The 14,000-nt window shown below is 38.5% G+C and overlaps 1 protein-coding gene across 5 annotated transcripts in view; it reads right to left on the bottom strand.

Annotated features, from left to right (window-relative positions):
* Positions 1-13,017, bottom strand: part of LOC139732583 (alpha-1,6-mannosylglycoprotein 6-beta-N-acetylglucosaminyltransferase A-like) — a 100,300-nt gene extending 87,283 nt beyond the window's left edge. For 2 of the 5 annotated variants that reach the window (XM_071643436.1, XM_071643439.1), the window contains exons 1-4: positions 12,872-13,017; positions 9,040-10,032; positions 2,963-3,178; positions 677-703 (exon numbers count right to left, since the gene is read on the bottom strand). In XM_071643436.1, the coding sequence (XP_071499537.1) occupies positions 677-703; positions 2,963-3,178; positions 9,040-9,301 (505 nt within the window). In that variant the 5' untranslated portion in view covers positions 9,302-10,032; positions 12,872-13,017. Of the gene's footprint in view, positions 1-676; positions 704-2,962; positions 3,179-9,039; positions 10,033-12,866 lie in introns of all 5 variants that reach the window. The other 3 variants (XM_071643438.1, XM_071643440.1, XM_071643437.1) reach the window with 2 other exon arrangements.
* Positions 13,018-14,000: the final 983 nt, after the last annotated feature.

Below are 14,000 nucleotides of genomic sequence, written 5' to 3'. Positions count from 1 at the left end.
AACAAACAAAAACTGCAGCAAAACTTGATTAAAAGCACCTTTGTCTACAACTACACTTGTAGCCGAAATACTTTTAAAAAAATTATGTTTGGTAAAAATGTGATAATAAGCTATACTAAAAGTTTGCTTTAAAACATACAAAAATAATTCGGTTTGCAGGAAACACGTTTCTAATCATGGATTCACTCACAATTCTTTTGGCAGTCTAAAAGAGTTTCTTTAGAGGCTTCGAGACAAGTGTGAATGTAGGGCACGCTATGAAGGGATATTTGTAGAACTCCTATCCAACCTTCTTGATAATAATGGTCACAGCGGGCACAAAATCAACCATTCCTAAAACTCATGTCCACGTAAAAGTAAATGTATGTACCATGAACAAACAAACAAACAAAAAAGTGGCAGGTGGCATATGTATCTAAACCCATCATTCTTTACTCGTGGCCGAAACAAAATTCATGATGTAATAAGAAAATTCCCTTCTTTGACACCTCTCCATTGGCATCTGAATCAATGAAATACACGTACATGTATCTTACAGGTGGTATACACTGAATCTGACAACTCCCCTACCTGTAAAAGGAAAAGCAGTTGTATTAAAGCTTTGAATGTGAGGTTCAGGAGTGTATTGCATGAAAGAGTGATGCCACGCTCATAAAAGAAATCAAAACACACTTACCATTCAGTATAGCTATTGTTTCCTTTCCTATCAGCAGAAAGATATGAGCGCGTACACATGTATTACGTTATTAACATCAATTTCTCAGCCCTCTTCTTTAATAGCTAGAAAGTACATTAAAGGGCATAATTAAAATGATGAAGCAGATCCAAATCAAATAATTGATTGAGAGTGTACATATGACCAGGCATTTATATTGCCTAACATTTAAAATTGTGTTTAATGAACGGTTAAATCAGCACACTTCAGGTCTCGACGCATGGTTGGTCGACGTGAATGGTAGTGATTTCACTATTTTGTTTTACCCGCAAAGATGGCTGCTGCGGAATTTTGTCAAATGACGAGGATCTACTTCATAATTTACTATACAGATAATACACATCATTTGGTATACGGCATTGGCATAATTACCCTCACTCAGTACATCCGTGTACATTGTATCTTTGAAACAGTCCAAACACCCTCGGCTATCTTGGCTATCGCCTTGGGCAAGTTCTGTTCCAAAGATTACCTTTTGTGGGGTAACTCTTACTAATACCCTTGCTGATGAGTATTATTCGTAAATTGTATACCATCCAGCAAGGATTGTTCTTTTTTGCTATACACAGATACACAGATACACCACTCATAAACACTATTTTCATCCAAAACTTCTCACCAACGTCATAAAAGGACAAGATTTGTGCATTCTTTTACCAGGTTGACAATCAGTATCGATACATCACTTGAAGCAATCATGATATGGGACTTTACACAGCTCTAGAGAGAAAGACTGAGGAGGTGTACCTTGAGTGTAGAGGTATACTGTAGCTCACTGGTAGAAATTTTACCTTGCTATGAAACTGAAACCAATTCCTGGAAAACAACAGCAATCACTCCACAAAAACTGTGAAAAAGAGGAAAAGCATTTGACACTTACACTTTATAATTCTTTTTTTATTTTTATTTTTTTGTATTATTTGCTGGAGTCACATTCTGGGGCAGTTGCGATGTTGCATGTTTGCATTATATTACATAAAGAGTTTAAATGCAAAAATCGATCCATCCACTTTTATCAACTTGAGATATTTGAGATTTAAGCTGTTGAAAAACAAATAAATAATTAATCTATATATGATTATTTTAATGATATCTTCAAAAATATTTTTCATTTTGTATCAAAACAAGTGCAGTACAATTGAAAATAATATATTTTTAAATTAGTGACTGTCCATCAAAAACCAACAAAAAGTTGCATGCCCTGATTTTACATTTAAGGACTAATATGTCATGTACATGTGAAATAGGTCAGCCTACATGTAATCAATCTTGAGTCGTTCATATTTTCTGAAGAAAAAACAAATCCTTCTTCATCAGTTTAAACTTTGGAATCATAAAAAGACTGGGAAATTGTGCTTTTAGAGTATTTTCTACTTTTTTTTAATGCAGACTAGTGTGACTCCGAGGTGATTTTGCTACAACACACATTTCCCATAGACCCCTGAATGAGTATACTTGGGACTCGTCCTCAACAGGTTAAAAAACCCTTTTTAACTCTTCACTTTCCACCCTAATAACTTTTGAAAGGATGGTGCTACTGCTTTGAAAGTTGGTATCTAAGTCATGGATAGAATGCATTATTAAACTCATTGAGGACAGGCTGATTTTGCTACAACAGGCATTTCCTATAGACACAAGGGACTAGTCCTCAGTGGGTTTATCAATAGAGCCTGCTCAATTTCAGCTTAATCTAATAATCCCTTTATTGTTGTTGGATACAGTTTGACATCCTGTTTTTGTCCTATTCACTGCACAGAGTATGGCTTGGTGAGATTAAGCGCTTGAATAAACCCTAATACTTAACCTGTTGAGGACGAGTCCCTGAGTATACTTGGGCAGGTGTCTTCGGAAAAGGCGTGTTGTAGCAAACTCAGTCCGTCCTCAATGGGTTTAATAAGAATCTCTTCTCTCAGTATACAGAGTACACAATTTTCCTGAGTGTGCTTTCTTTCCAGTATCTACATACATGTACATGTAGGTTTAATAGGAGAGTCCATTTGAATTTAGTTTTACATCATTTTAAAGCTTAAGTCTGCTCTTTCAAAATCTGCTCTAAACTAAAAATGCATATCTAGTGAGTTTTTGTTGGTTTTTTCATTTGGTAATGACCTGATGTATATTCTTAAAAAACATTTTTTAGAAATGGCATTAGATATTGGTTTTTGCATTCAAACTCTTCATATGGGTTTTTATAAACCAGACCTATCACAGATGTTCTAGACAAAGCTCAAGGGAATAGGTACTCACTCTTGGCACTGTCCACTCCCTCCTTGGAGTCGCCCCCCTTGTGACCGTCCCCTCCGCCGCCCTCCTGGTTTTCTCCATTCTGCCCCTCCTTGCCGTTGGTAGAATTCCTCAGGAAACCCTGGGTGCCGTTGACTATCACGTTGTCCACTTTCTTCTCCAACTTTCCCAGTCTCTCCAGGATGCTGTCTAGTAACACTGCCATGGTCTTTTTCAGGTCTGTGGGAGATGGACATTCAGACAGAGAAGTGGACAGACAGACAGACAGGGACAAGAAGAGAAATGGAAAGAAGTAGAAAAACAGAGTTAAAGTTCAAATCCAAGATCACTGAATGTTTGTCATATGCTTCCAAAACGTGTCTTTGTTTGGATTAACACAGATATTGAAGTACAGCTGTACATACTAGGTTTCATACGTGTACACTGTATTCTAGTTTCTACTGACAACACAATGGACATAGAGGTAGAGTTTTTGTACTTCAAAAGAAAAAAATACACCTTTAGTATCTTACCATGCCTAGGCAACCTTTTCAACAAAAATTTGTGATCCAAGAATTAAATCAAGTTCTGCTATACTGTATTTGTCCATGGATATTTTCCCCGAACCATATTCAAAGCCTATTCTAAATGTAAAACTAATGAGGTATTAAATCTTTTCTACATCCTGTAGCTGCAGCCCGGGCACCTTCCAGACACTAGTCCATCTGTAGGTCTCATCAACAAGCATTGACCAAACAGCACATAACTGTGTAATTAATGAGATAAATGCTGCAGCTCACCCTGGTAACAACAAGAGGACTAATGTAATGATCATTAAGCTCCTCATAGACCGAAGCCCCAAAACTCCTCATAAACCTATTCACATGCACTGAGATAACAGCAATTCCTTATTTCAATGTAATCACCTTCTGGAATCTTTATAAATACTCACTACTCCTCCTTCACAATGACTCATCAAGGAATAAATTTCCTGGTAAGTAAACATGGCTTTGCAATTTGCTTCAGATGCATTCTACTCCACTACATACAAAGTTTCTTGTATGTAGCAGTTTTTTTGTTTTGTTTTGTTTTGTTTTTGTTTGTTTTTTTACATACAACCTGTAGGACTATACAGAACTTTGATAAAAGTATTTTCCCACTGATCAAAACTGCTAATTAATCAAATTTGAGAAGTAAACTTATTCCCTGCACATACAGTTTAATAAACAACGTTTTGTATTTCAATTCATTGAAAAATATGTTAAAAATGGGAAATATGTTCTACATTTTGATTACCAGTACATAGGCGATACCTGTATACATTCTGAACAAACTTGCATCGTATGTGTTTCACTTTTCCTTCTATAACCTTTGTTCAGATTAGGTGAAACCTACAATGCACAGTGATAGATACATATATGATACAAATATTGCTACAACATGGTAGCCCCCCCCCCCCCCCCCGAAAAAAAAAAAGGTTTTTGTGGAAAGGAAATGTCATGAAGAGTATATAGATGACAAGATTACAGTTGTCTACCTTTTTTTACTTGAGACAAGCAACTTTCCAATCCAATGCATGCAATCCCCTGACATTTTTACCAGCAAAGCAAGCATTTTTTGTATGTGTAGGCCTAATTGTAGCAAATCATATGTTGACTGTACTTTATCAAATGTGATGCGGAAGTCAAAAGTTCAGTTTGATACATTGTAAAGTCACGCAACACTTGTGCAGAAAAACAGGGTACAATCGTACAATCAAACATTTTTTTACATGAATGAATTCTATCCCAGATTCAGAGAGAAACTTGGACAATAGAATCATCAGGTGTATCCCCACATTACAGTTGTATTTATAAACAACTCCTCCTATTACATGTATGAGCAAACCAATGACACACAAAAACTCAATGATGACAGGCTATGGTTTTTGGTTTTCTTTGTTGTCACTGCACATTAAAGGGGAAGGCTAGTAACTGATCAGTGGGAATCAGTGAAAATGCTGGGAGATGATTGTTCCAATCCTTATGGGATTCATTCAAGAGTTCATTGTATATCTATTGTTGTGTGAAAATGATTTGCTTCAGAATGGTCTCATGTTCAAGTAATGTGCAGTTTAATGCTTCCAGGTTAGCGTCCCTGGTCAGTGACGGAGCATTAATGTGCACATTACTTGAATATGATACAGTTCTGAAGCAAATCATTTTCACACAACAATAGATATACAATGAACTCTTGAATGAATCCCATAAGGATTGGAACAATCATCTCCCAGCATTTCCACTGATTCCCACTGATCAGTTACTAGCCTTCCCCTTTAAAGTACGTGATGTCCAAACAACCTGTGCACACCCACAATGTACATTTTTTACTTTGTTGTCGATCTACAACTTGTCACATAGATGCACACATTATGTGCCCACTCCATGATACGAACTATAATGTGCACTTTTCAAACTAAATTGAATGATGCATGAGTACACTATAGGGGAGTATTGAATCATGCCATTTCAATAAAGATGAATGGTGTTCACAATCTTAGAATTAGATTCTTGAAATATTAACAGCCATTCTCTATTTTCCCCATACCCTCCCCTCCCCCACCCCAATTTTGTGGAAATCAAGGTATTGTCACCATGCTAGCAAACCAATGTACAAGATTTTATATATTCATCAATGAGATGCAAAAACTAAGTTTAGTCATGAATCCTGTCTTTGGAATGTGTATTTTTATGCTGACTGAACACACTGTTTAACAGTACTTCTTTTTTTTTTCAGAAAATGAAATCAAACATACAGTGTACATTAATTTATGCACAAGGACAAGGTATTCAGTGTACAGAAAGACGGATCATATACGTGTGAAGAGGGAAATCTAAGAAATCACTTTCCATTGTATTCAAATGAGTGAACAATAAGGGTTCGGGCTGTACATGTAGGTGCCTGTAGCTTTGCATCACACACATTAAAGGCATTATTTACCATTTTGCAGATGAAACAAAAAACGCGATTCAGTGTTTCAAAATAGTTCTAAAATGTGAGTGAGGGATAGAAACGACCAATGTAAAAAACTGAATCAGTATAATCAATATTTAGTATAATACCATACAAAATGTGAACAACAGTCTTAAGAATGTTCCTATATCTAGACTAAACTGTCTGCAGTTACGGTTTGATGAAAAAAATAGTGATATCTCCTTCTTTATTGCAAAATTGTTACATGGTAGGATGTTTTGTGATACAACTGACCTACATTTATAGTGTATGTTTATACAATGTAAATGCATCAAATGTGATCTTGAATATTCTTTAAATCACTGCTCCCAATGGTAAACAGTAACCTTTAAAGACAATGCACATTTATACAACATACAGTACTTCGTAGTGCAGCTACTGTGCAACTAGACATCCATGTCACATTGTCAGAAGAACTTTGTCAGTTTTACAGTATTTGTATGACAATGTCTACACTGCCTTGTCAAGTTGGCATTTTCCACTATTGTTTTGTGTCCATTGTACAACATACAGTTAAAGGGATAGTACAGTATTGGTGGAGATGAGAATTGGGCTTTTACCTTTTTGTGAGATAACAAGAAAATACTTATGATATAGTACAGAGTATATCATTTTAAGAGGAATTCAAAGTTTATTTGATGAAAATCGGGTTTGGAATGACTGAAACATCCAAAAACAAAGTAAAACAAAGCATTCGTAATAAAGTGTGGGTCCCACACTTTATTAGAATTGCTTTTTTTGGATATCTCAGCCATTTCAAAACCAATTTTCATCAAATAAATATTGAATTCCTCATAGAGGTTTCTCATTATTTCACCAAAAAAATGTTTAGATAGAAACCCAAAATTGGGTCTCAACCAAAACTGTATGATCCCTTTAAGTGTACAGTATACTGAATTAATACAGGGTTGTGTGGAGCCGAGGAGTGGGGGTATACCACTGGCATCCAATTCATTAGAACGTACACAAACTTTTGTGTGCATCTTACTGTAAAACTGGATATTTTCGCGCAACTAATTTTTCGCACTTGGCCGGGTAAGAAGAATTTCGCATGTTTTTAATTCCGCGGAATCAAGACATCACGCACAGGAACATATGGCTAGCAAAAATATTCGCCTGCTTTTATTTTCGCGGTAGTTTCTGGTTGCGCGAAATGCGCAAAAATTTCAAAACCGCAAAAATTTCCACTTTTACAATACATCGTAATTTCCCAAATCTTGGCTTTTGCGAAATGTGCGGAAATTAATATGCATATTATTTAATGAAAATTTTTGGTTTTACGGGAGGATGCTCTTAGAGGCAGCAAGTGTCAAGCCCTCCCCCTGCCCTTTTCACATTCCCAAAATGATAGCATGAAAAGCAATAACCCTCACCATCCCATTCCCCCCCCCCCCCACCCCGAAAAAAAAAAAAAAAAAAACCCGAATGTAACGATAATGTAGAGAGATGCGTAGCAGGCAAGTGTCAGACCCTAAACTACTCTCTTGGTAATAAAACCTTTCTCCTCCATGTTTCTGTATTGCAGGTACTCAATTACACTGTGTATACGCTAATCTCTCAGGGTATCACGGGAAGATTCAACAAGTAATCAAACTTGTTACACTGGTCAGCTAAAAATTTTCTTTCACTTCAGTGAATGAGCCTCGCTTGCATAATTTCTCCCCTCCACTCTTCTGCGGTGAAAGTACATACAGTGTATGTTGTACACTACACTGTAGTAGGCCTGTTATGGCGCATGCAAGAATGGCAGCAAGACACTGTTGGCATGCTGACCTTCGCTTTTCACCTAGGAGTTTACCCACAATGCCTTTCATGCTGCAGCATCACATGGGAGTTCCCAGACCTAGTGACATTCTAGGAGTTTACGAGGGACAGTTCGAGGGTAATATATCTGAAAAGTCATCCAGCATTTTGCCTGTATTTCCCTTGTGAGATCTTTTGTACTACAAGATCTCCTAGGTTCACCTGAGTGCACTTGTGAAATTTGCTATCATGAAAGGGGTAGGGCCTAGTCAGTAGTACCGGTATTGTTACTGTGACAGAGTGCTAGTCTATTAAATTCAAACCTTTCACTCGCTATGAGATGGACACTATCCATAGTACAGCATCAGGCTTGGGGAAAGCAGCTCACAATATGTGATTCTGCAGCGAAAAAAAGTGTGTTTGGAGTTGTACAGCTCTGGTACATCTTTGTATTTCAAAAAAAAAAAAAAGATAGATAAGCAGTGAAATTAGTTACCATAATTAGCATGCTGTACAAGTGGTACAATGTATCTAAATAGGCTTTAAAGTCAGACTAGTGCTCTGGCCATTCCCCTTTGAAGGAGATTAGAGGAGTCAAACAAAAAGGGTTTGGTTAGGCAATGCATCTTTTAATAATGTTGGGTCTTGGGGTATCTAAAATAGGTCTTAAAATCAAAATTCCTCCAGCTCAGCTTTTGAATAATTCAGTGCTTGCGGTGGACAGTAGAAAGTATGCCTGTACAATTGCATCTTTACAAGTACGCAGCACTTACAGTCTTCTGTTGTTGTTGTTGTTTGAGTTTATTTGTTTGACTGATTGTCTGATTATCATTGCCACATAAGAATATAATTCTGTTATACACTTGTATGTACACTTGCCAATAGTCTAGCTTCAAGATCATTGGAGTTTTCTGTTGATACCTGTTTCAAACATTTTTCTATTTCGACAATTAAAATCTATGGAAGTGGCAAGATTTCACGACAGACAGGTGTAGTACTCTCTAAAATCAATCCAAACACACACATAATATCAATAGTGTTGGTTGGCCACTTCACTGGGTTAGCACCCTGTTCTTTAGTTGGGGTATGAATATTACAGAAAGTTGGGATTTTTCAGATTTGTGGGTTGTAATTCTCTCAGTCAAGGGACCTCCATTCAATGAATTTCAACCCAATAAAACTGTTATGTTATTGTCCTTTCTATTAACCCGTTGAGGACAGACTGATTCTGCTGCAACACGCATTTCTCATAGACACCTGCCCGACTATTCTTGGGACTCGTTTTCAACGGGTTAAGGACAAATGTGAAGCTTTTGATATTATGAGCACACTATTACTACACTCACCATAACTTGAGTAGGACTCCGGTAAATTCTTTCCTCCGCCCTGCTCTTCCGCCAGTGCCTTGACATAGCGCTTGCTCAGGTCCAAAATCTGTTCTTTGAGTTTCTCGCTCTCGGGGACGTCCGGCTCGGCGCGGAAGAGAGTGAAGGTGAAGAGCGTGTACGTCCAGAGGAGCATCGTGAGGAACACGAAGACGCCGAAGCGGCGCGACAAGATGGGGGCAGGTACAAGACATGATCTTTTATTTCTCCCTTGACTTCTCATACTTCTCAGTCTGAAGAGCACACCGAAAGAGGGGTGCTGGACTACCTTCTAAGCGCCAATGGGAATCTCTGACCTGCTGGCTGCACTTTCTGGCACATGCTTACATCCCAAGTATCACCTGTGGTAACACATTTTGGTTGCATGGAAACCTACAAGTACTATCCCAGATCAAGGCACAGAAAACTTAAAGATCTTTCTTTCGCTAGTAGCTTTTATATCCTCAAGGTGTGAGAGAAAAAGGGTATTGTGACCTTTTCAATCTATCATAATAATGATAAAATGAAGGAAAATAAAGAAAAATGAGTGTCATGGCACCCTGCCTTAAATCATTGCTTAATACCCTTGTAGTAGTGCTGCATGGATTTACAATGATCTTTAAGTAATGCAGTGGACTAGATGAGGAAAAGGAAAGTGTGACTTGTCACTTTCTCTGAAATCCACAATGATTGGTGACTGATGATTTTAGGGAGCTACGTATCTTGACTGCAACCAAATTCAGCACGAGGTTTACAGAGAAGTAACTGATGTGGCGGTGAGCTGGTTTCAGCCGCAGGCCTTGCTCAACACCTCGGCATGTTGGGTTTCTTGGGCCAGATAAGATCCTTGGCTGTGTTATCCGTACTCCAGGGACAATTCGTATGACGTGTTGCGCTACTCCATGCGTTTGCCCCGATTTCAAACCTCAGCTAGATCAGATGGTTAGTATCTCCCCTTCTCCATTCTGGGTAAATCTGTTAAAAAACAAAAACAAAAACAAAAACAAATTAAACTAGAGAAGCACTCTTGAGAGCGCAGACCTCCGCCAAGCATGCAGCCCATTTCCACCCGCACTGATCTTGTTCTTCCACAGAGATCAGTGATTTCCACCCATACGTACTTCATTGTGTGCTGAAAGCCGCCCGATTTCCCAGTATAGAAGCCTTTGTTGCGTCATAAACCCTCAGCTGCACCGCGCGCCTCACCCTAGCAGAAACTAGAGCACGTACTTTAGTGTGCGCATGCAGACCTCAAATACGCGCAGCCTGAACTACCAAGTTCATTGACCCTACCTGCCAAAATATCAAAAATCCTTCATAAATTCCCCAAAAATTCTCGGATCACTACCAAAAAATCGTTAACTTGTGCAATTCTAAAACCTTTCCTGCAAGTTTCATCTCAATCCATTGACTACTTTTTGAGTTATTTTGCAAACAGACAAACGAACAAACGAACGAACGAACGAACAAACGAACGAACTACACTGTAACTAACTAACAAACAAACCAACGGTAATGAAAACATAACCTCCCCCCTTGGCGGAGGTAACAAAACACACACAGGCATTAATAACGAATAAAGCCAACCACAAAAGAAAAAACTAAAAATCTACGAAATAAATACAAATGATGGGAAAGTCAAAAGCATCACACATTTTGTATCTTGTCAAGAGAACAAGAACATCGCTTGGAAAAGCAAGGAAAATGGGCACATACAATGTACGATATGATTTTCTTGCTCACAAGATACTTTTCTTGAGAAGAATGGCTTTTATAAATTACCAGTACTTGATCTTGCTGTATAGAATCATTCCAGCCTATGTGCCTTATCACTTGATAGAGGTTGATCAGGTACAGTTGTACAGTGGCTTCTTCATCCTTCAATTAGTGAACATGTCATGATCTTAAAACACTCATCCGCGCCTCCCATAACACATGCACACGAAACATCGCATTCACTGACATTGCTACAATTTGTATACTGTATGCATGCACTTTTATACAGTATGTACAACTGTAGGCTACTGTTAAAGTGGGCATTTTCGTGGTTCGTGGTGAGGAAATTTTTGCACATTTCGAGCAACCAGAAGCTAGCGTGTGAATTAAAAGCATGTGAATATTTTTGCATGCCATATGTTCCAGTAGTTACACGTATTTATTCTAATTCCGCAGAATGAAAAACATGCGAAATTCATCTTACCCGGTCAAGCGCCTAAAAAATTTTTAAAATTACTCGCGCAAAAATATCCACTTTTACAGAACTTCTTCTTACGGGTAATCTGCATCCTAAAATGCTGAAGACTACCACAGTCTGTCCTTAGTGATATTATAAGTGCTCACTATACATTCTAGCCATTTTGTGTGCATGTGTGCGTGTGCGTGTGTATTATGACTACTTCACCAGGATATCACCCGGCTCTCTATGATGATGAGAAAAGTGAGGCAGGTTCTTTTATACATGCATTAGGATATGAATAGCTCTCTCTCTTACAATTTATGGAACTGATGGCTTTAAAGTCTCTTCTAAAAGACTTGACAGTGAGGATATAGGCCTACTGTATAGGCTACGCCGAATATTTCGCAAGGTTTTTATTTTCGCGAATTTCGCAAGTCAGGTGCTATTCGCGAAGTTACAGACACGGGAAAATAATGACCCTGATCCCGATAGATGTGAATGTCACGCATATGTAGGCATTTCTCTGTTCAGTACAGTACTCCACAATTGCGAATTCATCCACTGGCGAAATCGTCAAGAAGTCCCAATTTGCAAAAATTTACACTCGCTAAATACATGGCGTATACAGTATTGTAATGTAGTGCCTTGCCAAAGGGCATTACTGACAGGGCTGGGGCTTGAACTCAGAGACACATGGATAGAAGCCCAGTCATGATCTCATTTATGTGGCCTTAAAAATAAAAAGTAAAAAAAAAAAAAAAAACGCTCGGTCATCGATCATGACAGCTCTTCCCCAGCCAAGAGTCAAATGACAAGACATTTAATACCATTCAATCCAGAAGCATGGCATGCAGTACTGGTAGAATTAAACAGACTGACCTAAAAGACGATGCACATTCTGACTTTAATACAAAGGTGACAAATCCTAAATGCCCAGATACACTGCTCTGCTGTGTATGTAAATACCATACCAACTGCTCGTGTGTGCATGCACCATCCACCGTGAAAGCAATGTATTGTAACGTTAGACCAATAAATCTTCCTCTTGTTCAATGGCCTCTTGTGTATGGATTGGTAATTGGTGATTAATACAGTCTGCGCCTGCGCCTGCTGACTGTATTTATTGGTACAGATCCATACAGTTAACAAGAGGCCATGCATAAGATAAAGAGACACATTTATCAGTCTAGAGACAGTGGAGCGCCCCTGGCCCTGGGCTGGGTATAAAACCTTAGCACATATTGTCATCGATAGTATTTAATTAACTGCTTCGGTGCTTGTGTGTGCATATATGCCACCCACTGCAGGTTTCAATTCACAACTTGTGAATGAGTCTCCCCAAAATGTACACTACTACAAGTGTTAAAAAAAGCAAGTTTAGTCACTTCTGCCAGACAGTGACAATTCAGATGCAAGTACTGAAGTAGCTGTACTGCCTGTAGTAGAGTGAAAAAAAAAAAAATGCATACCGGTACCGGTAGATAAATGTATGTTCAGGCTTAACGTTACGGGTAGACAATCGGTAAACACTGCTTTCTTCGAGAAACCATTGTAACAGTTGTTAGACACCCTCCTCGAATGGCTCTCGTCTAGAATAAACAAAAAACAAATAAATGTAAGAGTGAATACGTACTGTACCTAGAAGTGTTTCTCCGCCCTGTGGTGACAGTATCTCGAAGTGTTTTTCTCCGGAGAGTAATTTTAGATATCAACACGGCAATAAGAAAATTGTACTGATCCACTCATCGTCGTTCCCTGCCCTATTCCCCCTGCTTCGCTAGTCGTTGTCCTTTATGAAGGTTGATGTGCATCACCAATCCCCACTCGACTCGTACTGCACTGCACTGAAGCCATAGCGCTGGCCAGCAGACTTCCGTGCTCGCTCGTCCGTACCTGCGTCGTCGTCCGTATAACGTACAGCACACAGATTGTACCCCTCTAAAATCTTTTTTGAACGTTGTCCCCATTCTTCTCTCGAACAGCCGGATTCAGCGACTCTGCTCACGTACACTGGGTATGCCGATCTATGTGCACACACATTGCACACACATTGCACTTTTGTGGAGGGGGGGGGGGGGGGGGGGGGGGGGAGGGGGAGGGGGAGGGGAGGGGTAGAAAGAAAAATGTTTAAATACAGTGTACATTTTTTTTCCCTAGGAAATTCATAACACAAGTACAGTGTATTATGAGATTTACAATAATCATTTAGAATTCATGTTTCATGCCCAAGTAGACCAACTTCACTTCAGTCCTTCTGTAGGAACCTGTTTGATGTTTGTTTTATTTTTATTTTTTTGGTATATTGTCGTTCTGCTTTCTAACGTAACCATTCATTTTAGTTTGAATTGATCCTCGCCCTATGGGCAGACTGTAATTTTCAGCGTATCCATGACTGCAACATATTGCAGATACTATCCAGAAATGAAATATAGAGGAAAAAATAATAAATGAGAAATAGGCAAAGTCGCCCTTAAAGGGATCGTATATATAGTTTTGGTTGAGACTTAACTTCAGGTTTTTATCATTTTTTGGTGAGATAGTGAGAAACCTTTTATGAAATATGAAAGAGCATGTAATTCCATAAGGATTTCAACGTTTATTTGATGAAAATTGATTTTGAAATGGCTGAGATATCCAAAACAGAGTGATCCTACTACAGAGTGTGGGACCCACATTTTATTACGATCGTTTTGTTTTACTTTGTTTTTGGATGTTTCAGCTATTCCAAACCCAATTTTCATCAAATAAACGTTGAATTCCTCTCCGA

This window comes from Diadema antillarum, unplaced genomic scaffold (assembly GCF_040938485.1).
Source record: "Diadema antillarum isolate AM-2024a unplaced genomic scaffold, OU_Dant_1.0 seq00000437_RagTag, whole genome shotgun sequence".
NCBI lineage: Eukaryota > Metazoa > Echinodermata > Echinoidea > Diadematoida > Diadematidae > Diadema > Diadema antillarum.
The sequence above is the reverse complement of the archived record's forward strand: the minus strand, read 5'-3'. Positions and strand labels throughout refer to the sequence as shown.